The 19173-nt window shown below is 39.5% G+C and overlaps 2 protein-coding genes across 2 annotated transcripts in view; both read right to left on the bottom strand.

The window, feature by feature from the left end:
- The window catches only part of ric1 (RIC1 homolog, RAB6A GEF complex partner 1), a 40546-nt gene extending 28646 nt beyond the window's left edge, over positions 1-11900 (bottom strand). The window contains exons 1-2 of the mRNA XM_063012226.1: positions 11575-11900; positions 4730-4837 (exon numbers count right to left, since the gene is read on the bottom strand). Coding sequence (XP_062868296.1) covers positions 4730-4837; positions 11575-11715 — 249 coding nt within the window. The 5' untranslated portion in view covers positions 11716-11900. The remainder of the gene's footprint in view (positions 1-4729; positions 4838-11574) is intronic.
- A 1636-nt stretch (positions 11901-13536) lies between these two features.
- Positions 13537-16275, bottom strand: LOC134330570 (UPF0729 protein C18orf32 homolog). The gene is made up of 3 exons (XM_063011758.1): positions 16183-16275; positions 14395-14611; positions 13537-13930 (listed from the first exon to the last, which is right to left on the bottom strand). Exons 2-3 carry the CDS (start codon positions 14575-14577, stop codon positions 13856-13858), a joined length of 258 nt encoding a protein of 85 aa, XP_062867828.1. The 5' UTR covers positions 14578-14611; positions 16183-16275; the 3' UTR covers positions 13537-13855.
- Positions 16276-19173: the final 2898 nt, after the last annotated feature.

A 19173-nucleotide genomic window follows, 5' to 3' on the forward strand; every position in this document is an offset into this window, starting at 1 on the left:
ATCACTGAGCTATCACTGCCCTATCACTGACAATGTCACAACAATGAAAGTACACAGAAATGTGAACCTCACATTAACATTATTAAATAATAATATTCAGCCTGTGAAATTGCAGAGGTGTGATTGTTTATGTTTGTTTATTAGGATTTTAACGTCATGTTTTACACTCTTTGGTTACATTCATGACAGAAACAGCAGTTACTCATTACACAAGGTTCATCAGTTCACAAGATTATATCGAACACAGTCATGGACAATTTTGTATCTCCAATTCACCTCACTTGCACGTCTTTGGATTGTGGGAGGAAACCCACACAGACATGGGGGGGAACATGCAAACTCCACACAGACAGGACCCAGACTCCTCTACCTGAGGATCGAACCCAGGACCTTTTTACCACTTAGCCACCGTGCCGTCCGCAGACGTGTGAAAGGGTAAGTAAGAGACACTTAACACTAAACACAGTTCAAAAGTAGGAACTCAGAAAAGCCATCGATGCATTTTCTTTTCAATGCATTTGCCCCCTTTGTCCTCCCAGTTTAGCGTAGCCACTCCAATTCTGGGGAACCTGATTGAGTCCGGAGAAGGTATATTCACGTGACGCACACTCCCTCTGACACGTGCACCACCAATACCTTCTTGCTCTTCCATGCTTCAGTGGGTTTGCGTACGAGGTCGGTTTCACGTATGGAGAGCCACGCCCTGAGCTCTGCGCTCCTCCACTTTCTGTACAGGCACCGTGGGCAACCAGGGTCCCTACACAGCGTTAAAGACACCACCCCAGCCGCTCAGGTGGCGCAGCGGTAAAGTACGCTAGTGCACCAGAGTTGGGGTTCTGAATGCATCGCATCGAATCTCAAGTCAGTTGAGAGGCGTTCTCAGTCAGCGGTGAAGGATCGAACCAAGTATAGAGGACGCAATCAGGGTAACTGGACACAAATAGAATAGGGGAGAAAAATTGGGGGGAAAATAGATAATAATAAAAAATAAAAAAAAAGACATCACCTCTTTTCAGTCCGGTCTTTTCCCACCCAGCAGACTAGAGGCCAATTGTGCCTGCTAGGGGACGCCCAGCTGACTGGTAGCCAAGACAACATTCATTGGTGTGCTGGCGGAATATCCCGTTGAGCCACCTGGGCCCCTGTCATCAAACTGATTTCTCAAATCTATTGTTTTGATTTTAGATGGACCCAGTTGTATACAATGCAAAGTAACACATTATGACATCACAATATTGCAATATAGCAAAGAACATGCTGCATTAGTTGTGAATCCCTGCTGCTGTCACACACCACCTCTAAACTGAGAAGGACCATAGAATCCTTGTCACAAGCCTCCTTCCAACACATGCCATTAATTGCTTCTTTTCACCTGCTAGCGGTGGGGTCTACCAGAGAGCCGTATCACATACGGAGAGCCACGCACTACCATCCACAATCAATCACCCCTGGTGCAGACGCCTCGACACAGCCATACGTGTGTCTGTGTAAGCGCCAGACTGGTCGATAGCGCACGTGAGATCTGATCGGCTCTCAGGGGTGGTGGGCTAGCACGTTAAACCGCTGTACTAATCAAGCGTCAGCAGACTGAGCAGCCGGATGATCTGCATTCGCCTGATTTACATTTCAGCAACTTGACGTTCACTTTTTTCATGTCTTATCATGTTTACTTCCACACTCTTCTCTTTCTGTTCCCCAATCTGTGTCTCGAGCCTTTCTACTTTCTTACCTCTCCCACTCATTTTGTTTCCAAAATCATAGTGTAGGAGGTTTAGCTTTCACGCTAACGCCTTTAAAACCAACATGCTTCTGTGGGACTAAAAAAAGAAACAATACCATAAGCTTCATGAGCAAAGACACACAGTGATCAGTTTTGAGCTTAAGTACTGTATAAAACACATATGGATCACAAGGTTCTGTGTTTAAGCACAAATAATAATAAAAGCATGTACTGGCAGCACAATACAAAACCAATCCGGTAACTAACAGCAGGCAGAAATGAGTTGCATAAGCAAGCTGATTTCCACCATTACAGCAAATCTGTCACACTAAATCATTCAGATCATAAAATAAACCTATAACACATTGGCAGCGTGAGTTAAAACACATTATGTATGATGTTATTTCTTCAAAAATGAAATTGCATATAGTTGCACAACATTTTACAGCAATGATGACAGCTAAATGCTTTCCACTGAATACTGAACACTGAATACTCTTCTCACATCACTGCAGAGGAATTTGAGCCCACTGCTTTTTTTGTAGACTTGATATAAATCAAAACAACTGCCAGACTTTCCTTCCATCATTTAAGATATTAACTAGGGCTGGGCGATATGGATCAAAAATTATATTGGATTGTTGAGGGAATGGTTGGGTGGACTGTTGAGAAAACGTTTGGGTGGTTCCCTCAACGTTCCTTCACGAACGTTTCCCCCCGAACGTCCCCCCAACGTTTCCCCCCGAACGTCCCCCCAACGTTTCCCCCCGAACGTCCCCCCAACGTTTCCCCCCCGAACGTCCCCCCAACGTTTCCACCCGAACGTCCCCCCAACGTTTCCAACCGAACGTTCCCCCAACGTTCCCCCAAGAACGTACCCCCAACGTTCCCCCCCGAACGTTCCCCCAACGTTTCCACACGAACGTTCCCCCACCGCTCCCCCACGAACGTTCCCCCAACGTTTCCAACCAAACGTACCCCCAACGTTTCCACCCGAACGTTCCCCCAACGTTTCCACCCGAACGTTCCCCCACCGCTCCCCCACAAACGTTCCCCCAACGTTTCCAACCAAACGTTCCCCCAACGTTTCCAACCAAACGTACCCCGAACGTTCCCCCAACGTTTCCCCCCGAACGTTCCCCCAACGTTTCCACCCGAATGTTCCCCCAACGTTTCCACCCGAACGTTCCCTCAATGTTTCTTCACAAACGTTCGCCCAACATTCCCCCCAAACATTCCCCCAACGTTCCCCCACGAACATTCCCCCACATGTACAAAAAACAGCAATTGTATGTGGTTTTCATGTTCAATAGTTCCGTCATTCATGGTATAATTAATAATAATGTATTTTAAAAAACTTTTTTAAATGAGTTTGTACACCTACCTTGTATTGGTAAGCCTTAAATCTCATAAAAATCAATTGTCAGCTGCTAAAAATGAATTGAAATAGCATTTAACTAGACTGTGTTAATCGAACAATGACTTCTTCGTTGGTTATCAGTTGATCATTACTACTGTATCACTGCTGAAAATGATAAGTCCATGCAATGTATTGAATAATGTGTGTGTTATTAGTTTAAGCAGAAAGTAGGGGTGGGCGATATGGCCCTAAAATAATATCACGATATTTCAGGTTATTTTTGCGATAACGATATTTTTGGCGATATAACAAAACACTGAAAAATATTTTATTTATTTCGAGAAAACACTATTGCAAAAAAAATAATAATAATGTTCAAGTTTTATTTAGAATTAATATGTTAACACATCGTAAAACCATGTAAGACGTATGTAAGAATTAGGCACACTTTTCTGTATTTTGTCTTTCCAGTAAAAATAATGTAACATAATGTAATGGCGGAGTCAGACAATTTCCATAGGGGTGGCCAGACTGAGACCATTGCTCACACAGGGGTCGCACAGAAACTGACACCTTTTTTTTATGTGGTCACTCACTCATTTACCTATACAGGCAGTGAGTACCATGTAGAATCACATCACGAAGACCCGCATACTAAAATACAGCAACCTTAACATTATGAGGAAGAATTGCAAAGATATTCCTTTGCAATACTTTATAATTTGGCTGCCAACTTGTGTGTAATGATGACACTCAATTGAACCCCAGAACATGCTAGCGTGAATACATGGAAAACTAATTTAAATTTTCTTTTAACAATACGATACAGACTGACCAACACTATTAAGCCAAATCAGCATTGAAAATTGACTTTACTTTTAATAACCTTCTTCAATGCTGGAGTAAAAGTAGTAATAGTACTAAGTAATAGTAGCACTACTTCTGCGTTAGTGGTTGACATTAATGTTAAGAGTATTACTGCACTGTTTGGTGGAGGTGCGCTGATGAATTGCGTCCCTGTGTGAACCTGCGTGCAGAAATACTTCCGCAAAAAAGTTGCCGGCAAAGCGGTGGTTGGGGTTTGGGTTGCCAAAGATTAATTTATGGTGGACTTGGAGTTTTTGGAACGAGCTCCTCCACCGCAGAGCCGCTTTCCGCCATACTCGTTGCTGTGCCCAAATGACCCACGTAACGAACGTACGCCATTTGCGTAGCTGTGTGACGTCATTACGTAAACAACGCAGAATATCGCTATTATTACGATATGGGTTTTTTTGTATCGTTTTAAAAATTATACCGGTATTATCGTGAACGATACGATATAGCACACCCCTAATATTAACCAAATTTCATCTCTGGACTATTGACTGGCTGTATAACCCTATTACACCTCAGCCTCAGCTTCAGCTTAAAGACAGATGATTTCTCATCCAGAGTGGAATTCATCGCCTGATGAAGCAGATGAAGTAGACGCCCACGCGTTCATGCCACATGACACCATGCCACGTTTGACCATGACCTGAGTTGACTTGGACTCAAGCCTAAAGACTTGAGACACTAGCCTAAAAACTCCTGACTTGACTTGGACTCCAGCCTAAAGACTTGAGACTCTAGGTTAAAGGTTCCTGAGTTGACCGTGTGCCACTTACCGCCACCGCTATCATGGAGTCGTCTGGTTTCCATTCCGCCTGCTGATAGAATCCAAACTGAGCAGCCGCTTTCTCTGACTCGATATAACTGACGACTAAAACACTGGGCTGAAAAAGAGGAGCAAAAAATAAACAATTAAAATACTAAGCAACTTACATCTGATGTCTTTCAGATCTTATTACATTTACAAGATACTTTTACATAAATAACTTCTGACATTCTGCTAACACAAACAAATATAAACTTAACCAGAAATATAACCACTCAGTCCTATTAAACAAACCAGGTCTTGTGCTAATAAAGTGTTTTGTAAACAATACAGAGCATTTCAAATATGCAGACACCCCTTCTAATGACTGAGTTTAGGTGTTTCAGCCACACCCAATGCTAACAAGTGTGTGTATCTTATTTTATTATCCATTTTCATTTTTTACCACTGCTTTATCCTTGTCAGGGTTGCAATGGATCTGAAAACACTAGGTGCACAGCAGGAATGCACCCCGAGTAGAGCATCAATCCAGCAATCCAGATATAGCCAATCAAAAAGGACAACAGCACCTGTGGAGATTCCAAAGACTCCTGACTTGACTTGGACTCCAGGCCAAAGACTCCTGACTTGACTTGGACTCCAGGCCAAAGACTCCTGACTTGACTTGGACTCCAGGCCAAAGACTCCTGACTTGACTTGGACTCCAGCCCAAAGACTCCTGACTTGACTTGGACTCCAGCCCAAAGACTCCTGACTTGACTTGGACTCCAGCCCAAAGACTCCTGACTTGACTTGGACTCCAGGCCAAAGACTCCTGACTTGACTTGGACTCCAGGCCAAAGACTCCTGACTTGACTTGGACTCCAGGCCAAAGACTCCTGACTTGACTTGGACTCCAGGCCAAAGACTCCTGACTTGACTTGGACTCCAGGCCAAAGACTCCTGACTTGACTTGGACTCCAGGCCAAAGACTCCTGACTTGACTTGGACTCCAGGCCAAAAACTTCTGACTTGGACTCAAACCTAAAGACTCCTGACTCTAGGCTTAAGACTCCTGAGTCTCCAGTGCTAACAAGAGTGTAAATCTTACTTTTTATTTGACCCAGGTCTAATCATTGGTGGGCTGATAAAAGACCACGACACCACCTGAGCACCTTATGTATATTATACACAAATCTATTTTTCATATTGCCCTCTCCTATACCAGCATTATATTGTACTAAATAAGTAGTAGGTCCAAATGGACTCGCTGTTTTTTGGTTATAAAATGTTTGTATTAAAAATTAATTGCAGTGGGATACTCAGCAAACAATTACACAAAAACATTTGACACAGATTTTAAAGCAGTTGAAAAAAATAATTCCTTTTCATTATTTTCAGGTAGTTTGTAGCCTTCTTGGAAGCTCTAATAAGGAATAGAACAAAATGATGCTAAACTAGTAAATTATACTCAACTCATCAATTACAATTACTCAAAAAAGAGAGAGTGTAATAATGAGAGATAAATAACTGGAACTAAGGACAGACAGAAAGTAAAAAACAGGATGTTTTGCACTGGGTGAAGGCTGAACGGTGAAAAAAAAACACTTGAAGTGATGATTAATACAGAACGAGACACAAAGTGAAACGTGAGGGTGAAACAGTGAAGCGAGCAAATAGCGAGGAAAAGATCAGATTGTACCCAGAACAAGATTCTTAGATTATTAAAAAAAAAAAAGACATGCAGTTTATTATTGAGAGTACATGAGGACGACATGAAGGGAAAAAGTAGTAATGAAACCATGGCAGACACTTTAAAATGAAAACAAAATGAAAATACTGTAATGGCGTCAGATTCGTTTCTGCACAATGAAATAAAAGGTTTTCATGTGTCAAAAGATTGCAGGATCATTTCAGCATCAGAGCCCGCCAGTGTCCAAGAAGGGTGTATATTCACCTGTCACACGCTACCTCTGAGGTGTTTGCAATCCATCAATCCCTTCTTCTTATTCTCCAATATTTCAGTGGATTTGTAAGCGAGGTCGGCTTCGCGTACGGAGAGCCACACCCCAATCTCTCTGCTCCTCCACTTTCTGTCCTTACACAGCGTTGATAACTCCACCCCTTAGTCCGGTCTTCTCACCCGGCAGACCGGAGGCCAATTTCGTTTGCTGGAGGCATTACCAAGCCCAGCCGACTGGTAGCAGAGTTGAGATTCAAACCCGGGAGCTCAGAATCTCAGCGCTGGTGTGCTAGCACCCACATATTTGTAATGTAGAGATATATTAGTGGTTTGGCACCTGATGGGGGAAGTTTACAGTCTGTTGTTTGTTGCATCGCATTGGAAGCTGTGCAATCAATATTAGCTTTATTTATATGAGTTTGTAGATTAGTTTTCTAATACTTGAAATTGCCTGAATCCCAATAAGAGTCATCGTGTACTAAGCAAAGTCCATAAGGACATGGTCTGACATGGAGAGACTTCAGTGGCCCGTACAGACTACTGACCATAACCACACTGAACTGGAATGTTGCTTCAGGCCTCCCAGCCAAATATTAAAGGGCCGGACCGAACAACCAATCTTTCAACTGATTGGGCACAGACTTTCACAAAAACGCCCCAAAATCTTTTGGAAGGCCTTGAAAAAAAAAAAGACATGTTTTGGAATTTGATGTCCAGCTTATGTCCAGGTGTCCACATAAATAGATGTATAGTGTACCTCTCAGCAATGACATGCAAGTGTTGCCAACAAAACCTATTTTATCTCCTCACCTTGAGGAGATGAGAGCCGATTAACTCTTAGCCAACCTGCACAGCAATAATCTTCACAGTTCTCATTTTACCAGAGATGAAAAGACAGATTGCTCTGCAGTGTTGTTTCGGAACTGCACTTACAAAGGAAATAACTAACACCACACAATTACTCAAATGATTACATCTAAAACCATGTGGATGTGGACTGCACACAAAGGTGACGAAGCACAACAAAAGGAGTGCAGAAAATTGAGTATAGATCAGAATATCAGCTGTATTGAGAGTGTAATACAGACGGCGGGATGAAGTGTGGAACGTAGACTGTGAGACAAAAGCAGGCCCATGTGAGGAATAAAACAGAAGCAGACAGAAATGTGCTAGGAAAATTTGCGAAGGGCCAAATCATTCCAGGCACTTCTTTTCCTGTTCCTCTTTCCAACTAGCCAATTAGAAACTAGACATTTTCTGTGGAGTCAAAAAAAATATAAACTATTTTTTCCTCAGAACATCTGGAACGTAAAACACATACCAAGACTCAAGTTCTGTCCACATGAACGAGAATATTTTTGGAAAAGTCGATTCACTTTTTTGTAGTCGCATTAAGGGCGTCTTTAAAGATTTCTCCATCCACACAAAAGCAGGAAAGTGCTATAAAACCCTGACATGAGTCCACAACTAAATGACTTTGCCTAAAAGGCACAATGTTTGCACAGACCTACAGAAATGACACTTTTACAACTAAATCCAGCTGCTTTCTTTTGTGTTTATAGACCGACAAACGTCCAAGCGCCCGAACAGTTAAAGCAGTTCCAACGAATAATTTCAAACAGATTTATAATAAACCTTAAAAACAAAAAAAATAGAAACAAGAGAAACAAAGTGTGATTTACAAACAAACAAACAAAAAAACACCCAGACATAAACATTCCAGCTGAACGATGGATAAAGCAAACTATTTGATGTAAAGACCTAAAGAAGAACATTATGAGCATACGTTCTGGACAAATAAACCCTTTAACCAGGGCGGTTTAAAATCAGACTACAGCCGGTCAATAATGTATTAACTTCTAGCATACAAAACGTGGTGAGGATTACACAGAGAGAACATGAACAAAGAAAAGCTCTCGTAGAGACTAGAGATGAAAATTTTGCCAGTTTATTTAACCAATCATCAGTCAACAGTTAACCATTAACTGATAAGCTTATAGCACATTGATCAATGTAAATAGTTTCCATGTTTGTGATTCTCAAAGACCATAATTTAATCAATATTTAGGTCAGATTTATGGAGTGCTGCAATGATGGCTGCACGTCCAACAGATTCTCCAATCTCTGCTCAGGACTCTTGGAGCTCTTTTTGGAATCAGAGTTGTTGTTTTTTTCCCACCTTTTTTAACTAACCAAGGCCTTTCTTACCCATGTGCCCAATTTTAAAAATTGAAAGCACTGTGGTCCTGGAAACACCCAAAGCCTTAGACATCGCTCTACATCCTTGCCCTGATCTTTGCCTTACTACAGATTGGCCCGACTTTACGGCTTAGTTGTTTTCACAATGCAGTGTAAATGGTGAGCAACTATTGACCCAGGTGTAGGACTTTCTAAACTGGGTGCAATCGATTCAAATTGCAATTGGACTCTAATTGAGCTCTAGACACATTTCGAGAATAATTAAAAGTAAACAGGATGCAACAGAGCAGGAAGTGGTGTTACATCAAAGGGTCTGAATACTTTTTTGGATAAGAGATTTCAGTTCAGAGCTCTAAAAGAATGTTTACTCTGAATCACTGAATTCACTGTGTGAAATAATTGATGTGTGTGTATATAAAATCCTTCACATTTAGCTGCCTGGAGTGAAGAATACACCGTAACCTGAGAACACCGTGCCTGGTGCTCAGTGCGAAATCAAGACACGTAATCATCTTTTATCAGATGAAAATTCCCATTAAAGTACACAGATGTGAAGTTGGTTGAGTTTTGCACGACTTTAAAAGTCAATATTGGTCATGATGGACTTGAACTGAGTGAATACTGAAAAGAGAACTTTGGTCTTGTAACATCAGCACAGACGGAGGCGGCAGCGTCACACTGATAAATAAAAACGCTCAGCTCAGAGCAGTGAGTCTAAGAAATGCTGCTGGACTCTACATCATTTCTGAGTAACGAACGACTCAGATATTTATCTGATACTAGCATAACTAACGTAAGCACATTGACTCGTAACATAACCTTGATGCACGAGTGGCGTGTTTTTAACATTTTGTGTTGTAGTTTTGGACCTCGTCCATCAACAGCCTGATGTTAAATCTAACTGGGTATACACACAGCATTTTGTTTTGAATCTGTTCTCTGAGTCTGTACTCATTTACAATTCTCCATCAGTATATCCTACACTTTTAGCGCTATAATAAAGTTCAACATTATTATAATACTAGTCACAGCTACAAAACACTTACTGTAGACTCTGTATTTATTCATTTAGTGATAGACATCATGATGTATAACAGATAGATGTAGACAACAACAAGCTAGAACACTACAAGGTTAATCAACCACAGTGAATCAACCATCCCAATGTTGTCTTGATGGCAGCATGTCTCTACAATCCCAACAAACAACTTACAACACACCCCCAAAACAAGATAACAAGCTCAAATACAGACTCATCTGACTAAAGCACATGTTTCAGTTCCTTTTCTTCCATCTGAGATGAACTTGGGCTCAAAAGAACTCAGCATAATTTCATAAAACATAAAAAAAAACAATGTCTGGCTTTCTCTTTGTGTTATAATAATTTTGGGGTGCACTTCTTGATGCAGTGACAGACTGTGGTAAGTGACGGTCTTCCAAAAGTGTCCATGTCACTGTATTTAACACACTACCACGATGGATTCACATACATTTTAGAATGTACTAGAACTGTCAGAGGGCTCAAGGGTCACCCAACAACAGATGTTTCCAGGATTTCTCTATATCTGAAGGACCGTTTTACAATATCATGTGCAGTAGATGGTAAAATTATTCGTAAACTTGCTCTGAGAGATGTTCTTTTTGCCCTAACTGACAGCTTTCTCGCGAAGTTTGGCCAAAAGCGGTCAGTCACAACCCATCTTTGCGTTGCAAAGACCGAGCCTTTGATAGATCCTTCGTTTATATCCAACCATGATACCATCAGCTATTACGTTGTAGCCTAGTGGTTAAGGTACTGGACTAGTAATCAAAAGGTCACTGGTTCAAGCCTCACCACTGACAGGTTGTTACAGTTGGGCCCTTGTGCAAGGCCCTCAATTGCTTAGATTGTATTCCGTCACAACTGTCAGTCGCTTTCCACTGCTGCGTCTGCTAAATCCCGAAAACTTAAATGTCAGGTGTTACCAATCTCCCTGGTTATTGGGGAAAGTTTCAAAACAGTGTAACTTCAATAATCTAGAAACTATTTACTCATATTTTGCCCCTGTCCCAACTTTTTATTGAGTGTGTTGGAGGCATCAATTTTAAATCTTTACATTTACAAAACACAATCAAGACATTTTCATTTACAGCATTTAGCAGGGACTTACAGCACTGTGACAGTATACTGTATATTATCTCAGCAATTGATGTTTAAGGGCCTTGCTTAAGGGCCCAACAGTGGCAACCTGGCAGTGGTGGGGCTTGAACCAGCAACCTTTCTATTACTAGTCCAGTACCTTAACCACTAGGATACAATTGTACTTTTGTCTGTTAAATCTTAAATCTGTTAAGTTTTAAATAATGTCCCAAAGTTTATTAGTAGGATTTGTACATTTAGTTATCAGAGTGTCTCTTAGATTAGATACAAAGTTGCTGTCATTGAGAAAGTAAAAGTACAAACCTGAGATATATCTAATCATTATGCTAGATCTAATGTTTATAAAGATAAATAGCAAGTACAATGTAAAAGTGCTGCGGTTAGCAGTATATTAGGAACTATTTTTTATTACCGATGAAGCTAGTAAGTGAATGTGAGTAATGAACTGGTAGTAAAGTGGTGGTGACGCGGCAGTAGATTGAGCTGAATCCCTTGTACTCACTGTTATGTAGACACGCAGCACTAAGCAGTTCAAGTGTAAACCGAGTAAATAAAAGGTAAAACATGTTCTCACCCTGCTGAACCAGATGCTGAGCTGAGTATCCGACAGCACGCAGAAGTAGAAGCGCTGGGAGCTCGGCTGGATGTGAAACGGCTGCTCGGAGCTCTTGAGCGGGCACAGAAGCCTCCGCGGCCAGCCGGTCAGAAAATACATCGCGAGTGAATGTGATCCGCTCCGGTGCTGCTAGCAACGACAGGCTAATCCGCCCTCCTTCCGACGAGTTCCATCCACACCGAGCTGTACGTGTTAATCCAGCCGAGATGAAACGTCAGTCCTCCCGCAGCGGCTCGGCTTTTACTCCGCTAAAAGCTACGTCCTGCGGCTAGTTAGCCGGTTAGCATGTTAGCTAGCAGTCCGTATCCGTTTATCCAAGTTCATTATGAAGCAGTTCAGCTAAATGCTAATAGTAAATAAATGTCTGTAATGAACCCAGAAAAAGAACCGAACCTTAGTGTTTAATATCAATTAGCGCTGTTTTCATGTCAGTAAGTAAGAAGCGACATTATTGGAGCCTCGCAGCTGTTTGTTTTGAAAAGAACTCTGAGCTCTCTCTCCTCAGGCTTGACCAACGCCATCTTCGGCCTTTTTATGGATCTTAATTGTGATTGGTTAATCCCGTCGAGAAAGGCGGGACTACATTGCTAGCGTCTGAAACTATGCAATATTCATGTGCACTCCGAATTACTGTACTTCTTCATTTTCGACTACAAAAGATGCACATAAAGCGCAATGGAAGTACAAATAAAAAACAAAACTCAAAGTAATACATACAAATTTTGAAATAAATCATTTAACAGTTTGTTTAATAAACATAAATAAGAGAACATTACAAATGCAACAGTTGCATTACAAATGCAATACTAAATAACCTAAATTCCTTTTTTCCTATTTTTTCTCTAAATTTGGATTATTTATTTAGTTATTTGTTAAAATAAGAAGATAAAATAAAATACTTACAAGTACACCTTAATTGTAATAAGCAGCATTATTAGGTCACTAGTTGTGCTTTTGTAAATCAACCTAGAAATATACCAACTTTAATTTAAAATGAGGTGTACAAAAGGTTTTGTTCTTTGTACATACATCATAATGGGTTTTTTCCCACAATACTTAAATATTAATAACCTTTTAGTGTTTGTCATTCTGGCTTTTCAGTAACAATTCAACTGGCAACAATGCACAGGATAACATCCCTCCAGTCTCCAGTCTGAAATTTCACTTATTATTTTGACCCAAACGTTAAACGTTTTGTAAAGTCTTTATAAACCTAAAATATCAAAGTTCATCATTCCTGTTTACAAGTATGAGGTTATTGCTCCTTTTTATTTTATTGCTTAGATTTCCAAACGGTTTTAAATCCAACAATCCTATGAGCGCGTGAATGCAGCATTATTCGCCACGCTTTGAGTTATGACGTCATCTCACGCTCTCTTGTGGTGAAAACTGATCACAAACGCAACAAGTTACGAAACGCACTGATTTATCAAAACAACAATAAATTCTTTATGAATTAATTAGGATTTTAACGTCATGTTTTACACACTTTGGTTACATTTATGACAGAACAGGAAGTTATTAGTTACACAAGACTCATCAGTTCAAGTTTAATATCAAACACAGTCATGGACAATTTAGTGTCTCTAATTCACCTCACTTGCACGTCTTTGGACTGTGGGAGGAAACCGGAGCACCCGGAGGAAACCCACACAGACACGGAATGTATTTAAAGATCACCTGTCCCAGCTCGACCCAACGCTGAGCTTCTATGTTTGTTTGCCATAGCTTAACTGGATGTTTACTGGCTTAATAACTAAAAAAGACTGTAACCAATGGTTATGAGTTGGGTTTCTAATTATAAAACCACATTCTAATGTAATTCTAGGCTAAAACAGAGCTTAAAAATTCTCTTAAACAAGAACCAGGTTAAATCAGCTCCCAATAAATCCTTAAGAAAAAATACATAACACACTTAAAAAGCTTTACAATTCAAATATTTATTTATCCTCTAACATATTACCTCCAGAGTAATTCTGTAAATATATAAAATAATAATCATCTGTAACCATTGCAGGTCATCTGGGAATGAAGAATTAGAAATGAACTGATTCATAATATTAAATGAATATATTAAAACACCTTTTGCAAAACTACAGCTAATAAATATACAGAATTATGAACACAATTAAATGAAGCATGTGAATCGTATTAACAACGTAAAATTAATCACAGCATGATTTTAGGTTGTAAATAATCTACAGTATGACAAATATGATTCATAAAGATCTGTGAAGCATCAGTCCTTCTTTTTGTCTGAAGCTGATATTGTTCCATTATCTGCACACACGTTCGAGCTTCCATTGCATTTGGCCTGAAAAGAAAAATAAATGACAATATAAAACATCTGGAACGTAACAACAAATACAGACAGGCCAGAAAGGTGAAAATAAATCTTGATTTTGATTTTGAATATGCTCTTTCTCACTGTGATTGTACTAAATACCATTTCCCCTATTCATTTGATGTTTTTTTTCTTTTAAATATACATTTGTTTAGCTCAAAAGCATTAATCTTGTTCCTATTTATAGAAAAGGGCATGATGTATGGGAATTTGAAGTAATTAAATGCTCTGAAAGTGTATTAAATAAAAACAATAAATACTTAATAAATAATAATAAATACTTGTTTTCCGAGTACATGGCAATTTTTATTTGACTAGTATCCACCCCGTGTTGTGCTCTTCTCTGCCAAATCCTTTGTTTCCTAAAATATTGTTGGCTGTTACCTTATATACTGTACAACTAGGTACTGAAAAACACACACAAGATTCTCTACCTTGCAACTGTCATTGTCTGCTTTGGTACTTCCCTTCTCTCCTCCTGTTCCCGTCTCCTGAACTGCAGTCTTGGTCCAGAATCGGCTGATGAATGGAGAAATGAATGGATAAATGATGGGCTCCAGGAAGCGTTTGTAAACCCACAGGAGGACCGGGATTACAATACAGGGTATGCACACCATGGCTGTAGCTCAGTTACTAAAACACTAAAACACACTGAAACACACACACACAAACACACACAATTAGTTTCATATGAAAGAAAGCTCATTTTAGGACATGGAAAGTGTAAAGATTTCAAGAAGTCTTCATTTAGTTAAAATTTAAAAAGACAATCCAGGATTTAAATTCATAATAAATTATGAAGTGCCTTTCAGAATGTACTAATAAATGTTTACATAGCTGATTATCAACGCTTTCAGAATGGTCAAGCAAATCAGCAAGTGCAAATTCATATATTTTTGTTTGACATAACTTAACTGGATGTTGACTGGCTTAATAACTAAAAAAAAGACTATACCAATGGGTTTGAGTTGTGCAAACTGCATTTCTAATTATAAAAGCACAGTAAAATGTTTCTGTATTTGTATCATATCTTAAACGAGATCCAGGTTAAATCAGCTAGATGGAGAAAAGTACCAAAACATCCTAAAGAAAAAATACATAACACACTTAAAAGCTTTACAAAAAAAAAAAATCACAAAAAATTATTTTTAAAAAATTATTTTTAAATGATTTTTATAATTTTTTGTAATTAAAAACAAAAATCCAAAAACATTTTTACTAGGTAAAACAAGAATTTTGTTTTTCCACTGTAGATCTCCAATGTTTTTAACTGTTATTAACTGCAACAGAGCAGACCACCACAGAGCAGGTATTATTTAGGTGGTGGATCATTCTCAGCACTGCAGTGACACTGACATGGTGGTGGTGTGTTAGTGTGTGTTGTGCTGGTATGAGTGGATAAGACACAGCAATGCTGCTGGAGTTTTTAAACACCTCACTGTCCCTGCTGGACTGAGAATAGTCCACCAACCAAAAATATCCAGCCAACAGCGCCCCGTGGGCAGCGTCCTGTGACCACTGATGAAGGTCTAGAAGATGACCGACTCAAACAGCAGCAATAGATGAGCGATCGTCTCTGACTTTACATCTACAAGGTGGACCAACTAGGTAGGAGTGTTTAATAGAGTGGACAGTGGGTGGACACGGTATTTAAAAACTCCAGCAGCACTGCTGTGCTGAGAATGATCCACCACCCAAATAATACCTACTCTGTAGTGGTCCTGACCGTTGAAGAACAGAGTGAAAGCAAGCTAAAACAGTATGCAGAAAAACATGGACTACAGTCAGTAATTGTAGAACTACAAAGTGCTTCTATATGGTAAGTGAAGCTGATAAAATGGACAGTGAGTGTAGAAACAAGGAGGTGGTTTTAATGTTATGGCTGATTGGTGTATATATTAAGTGTACTATTATGTTTACTGTATACTGTTACTTTAAAAAGAGCACTAATTCTCATTTGAATAAAATAGAACAAGAAACAATATCACAACTGGCACCTTTTTATTGACCTGAATATAATAAATGTGTCATTTTAATGATACAACTCAACTGTCTGAACAAACCTGATCTACCGATACAATATAGCATTAGCCATTAAGCTAACAACATAAACAAGCCTCTTCCCGCAATAGTTAAACAGACTAATATTTTTCCGTGTAAAAATATAAAACAAAAACAACATATTTGACCACAATAGTAAATAGTGCTGCTACTCTACTCACCAATACTTATTTTATTATTATAATTTGGTCCCGGTTTGTTACGTCGCTTAATCTGAGTCTGAAGCTTCTCAGCTCTGTAGAAGGTTCCGGAAACTCCAGAGCTGTTGGGGTTAGTTCAAGCGCTCCGTCTAATGCTGTGGATGAGAGTTTACAAAAGTGCAGTTGCACAAATGCGCTTAACATTAGCGTGTAGCCATGCACACACATCTAAAAAATACAAAAAACATGATTTACAGTGCTATTTTTTTTTATCAAAACAAATGTTTTGTAAACCAGCTATTCCTTTTTTAATGAATCTTTCTTTAAAATCGAGAATAGGACAGATGGAATTGTTGCTGCTCTTCATTTTGCTGTGCTTTGTTACTAATAGATTTAAAAGTCCTGGGAACTTGAAGCATAAATTCAATCACATCTTGATAGATTATGTAGTTTAGATAGTAGATGTAATTTCTAATCTTTTTTCTTTTTGTATCAGTATACAGAAAGAGCAGAGAAGAGCTGCTGTGTCCTAAATATTTAACAGTTTCCTCTGACCATAAATCAACCAACCACAAGTCACCATAAGAACTCCACCTTAAAGAAGCTTTAAGGGGAAGAATATTTTCATGTGATGATGATGTGAAAGCTTTGCTGCTGGCATTTGCTGCTGGCATTAAAAAGTTGGTTATATATATACTGCATATATATATATATATATATATATATATATACAGTATATATATATACAGTGTATCACAAATGTGAGTACACCCCTCACATTTCTGCAGATATTTAAGTATATCTTTTCATGGGACAACACTGACAAAATGACACTTTGACACAATGAAAAGTAGTCTGTGTGCAGCTTATATAGGAGTGTAAATTTATTCTTCCCTCAAAATAACTCAATATACAGCCATTAATGTCTAAACCACCGGCAACAAAAGTGAGTACACCCCTTAGTGAAAGTTCCTGAAGTGTCAATATTTTGTGTGGCCACCATTATTTCCCAGAACTGCCTTAACTCTCCTGGGCATGGAGTTTACCAGAGCTTCACAGGTTGCCACTGGAATGCTTTTCCACTCCTCCATGACGACATCACGGAGCTGGCGGATATTCGAGACTTTGCGCTCCTCCACCTTCCGCTTGAGGATGCCCCAAAGATGTTCTATTGGGTTTAGGTCTGGAGACATGCTTGGCCAGTCCATCACCTTTACCCTCAGCCTCTTCAATAAAGCAGTGGTCGTCTTAGAGGTGTGTTTGGGGTCATTATCATGCTGTAACACTGCCCTGCGACCCAGTTTCCGGAGGGAGGGGATCATGCTCTGCTTTAGTATTTCACAGTACATATTGGAGTTCATGTGTCCCTCAATGAAATGTAACTCCCCAACACCTGCTGCACTCATGCAGCCCCAGACCATGGCATTCCCACCACCATGCTTGACTGTAGGCATGACACACTTATCTTTGTACTCCTCACCTGATTGCCACCACACATGCTTGAGACCATCTGAACCAAATAAATTAATCTTGGTCTCATCAGACCATAGGACATGGTTCCAGTAATCCATGTCCTTTGTTGACATGTCTTCAGCAAACTGTTTGCAGGCTTTCTTGTGTAGAGACTTCAGAAGAGGCTTCCTTCTGGGGTGACAGCCATGCAGACCAATTTAATGTAGTGTGCGGCGTATGGTCTGAGCACTGACAGGCTGACCCCCCACCCTTTCAATCTCTGCAGCAATGCTGACAGCACTCCTGCGCCTATCTTTCAAAGACAGCAGTTGGATGTGACGCTGAGCACGTGCACTCAGCTTCTTTGGACGACCAACGCGAGGTCTGTTCTGAGTGGACCCTGCTCTTTTAAAACGCTGGATGATCTTGACCACTGTGCTGCAGCTCAGTTTCAGGGTGTTGGCAATCTTCTTGTAGCCTTGGCCATCTTCATGTAGCGCAACAATTCGTCTTTTAAGATCCTCAGAGAGTTCTTTGCCATGAGGTGCCATGTTGGAACTTTCAGTGACCAGTATGAGAGAGTGTGAGAGCTGTACTACTAAATTGAACACACCTGCTCCCTATGCACACCTGAGACCTAGTAACACTAACAAATCACATGACATTTTGGAGGGAAAATGACAAGCAGTGCTCAATTTGGACATTTAGGGGTGTAGTCTCTTAGGGGTGTACTCACTTTTGTTGCCGGTGGTTTAGACATTAATGGCTGTATATTGAGTTATTTTGAGGGAAGAATAAATTTACACTGTTATATAAGCTGCACACAGACTACTTTTCATTGTGTCAAAGTGTCATTTTGTCAGTGTTGTCCCATGAAAAGATATACTTAAATATCTGCAGAAATGTGAGGGGTGTACTCACTTTTGTGATACACTGTATATATATATATATATATATATATATATATATATATATATATATATATATACACACACACACCACCCAAATAACACCTACTCTGTGATGGTCCTTTGTGGAAGTCCTGACCATTGAAGAACAGCATGAAGGGAGGCCAACAAAGCATGCAGAGAAACAGATGGACTACAGTCAGTAATTGTAGAACTACAAAGTGCTTCTATATGGTAAGTGAAGCCGATAAAATGGACAGCGAGTGTGAAATATATATATATTCAAACATACTTAACTGATAGAACCCATCATGTATTATAGACACCTATGATGTATATACACCGTGTTAATTTATTGTTAGCCATTATGTAAGTACTGTTGTATATAATATTTTTGATTCTGACAAAATGAATTATCTATTTATAAATGTATAATACACACAACGTATAATGTAACTACCAATGTTTTGTGAATTCACAATATTGGAAGAACTAATCGAATAACTAATCATGTAAATTATTATAAGTACAAATAATGTATGCACTTTGTCTATTATCTCACTAATAGTAATAAAATTATGAAAGTGTCATACTGGCTTTTTAATAAATCATCTTGATGAAGGAAGAAGCAATGGTGGAAGTATTTCAGGCA

The sequence above is a fragment of the Trichomycterus rosablanca genome, chromosome 16 (assembly GCF_030014385.1).
Source record: "Trichomycterus rosablanca isolate fTriRos1 chromosome 16, fTriRos1.hap1, whole genome shotgun sequence".
Lineage (NCBI taxonomy): Eukaryota > Metazoa > Chordata > Actinopteri > Siluriformes > Trichomycteridae > Trichomycterus > Trichomycterus rosablanca.

What these genes read in the sequence shown, in the direction of transcription:
- LOC134330570 (XM_063011758.1), bottom strand. Translation starts at nt 14,577, where the DNA reads ATGGTGTGCATACCCTGTATTGTAATCCCGGTCCTCCTGTGGGTTTAC. An exon ending in CAGACAATGACAGTTGCAAG is followed by an intron (nt 13,931 to 14,394) that starts GTAGAGAATCTT and finishes TTTTCTTTTCAG; the next exon opens with GCCAAATGCAATGGAAGCTC.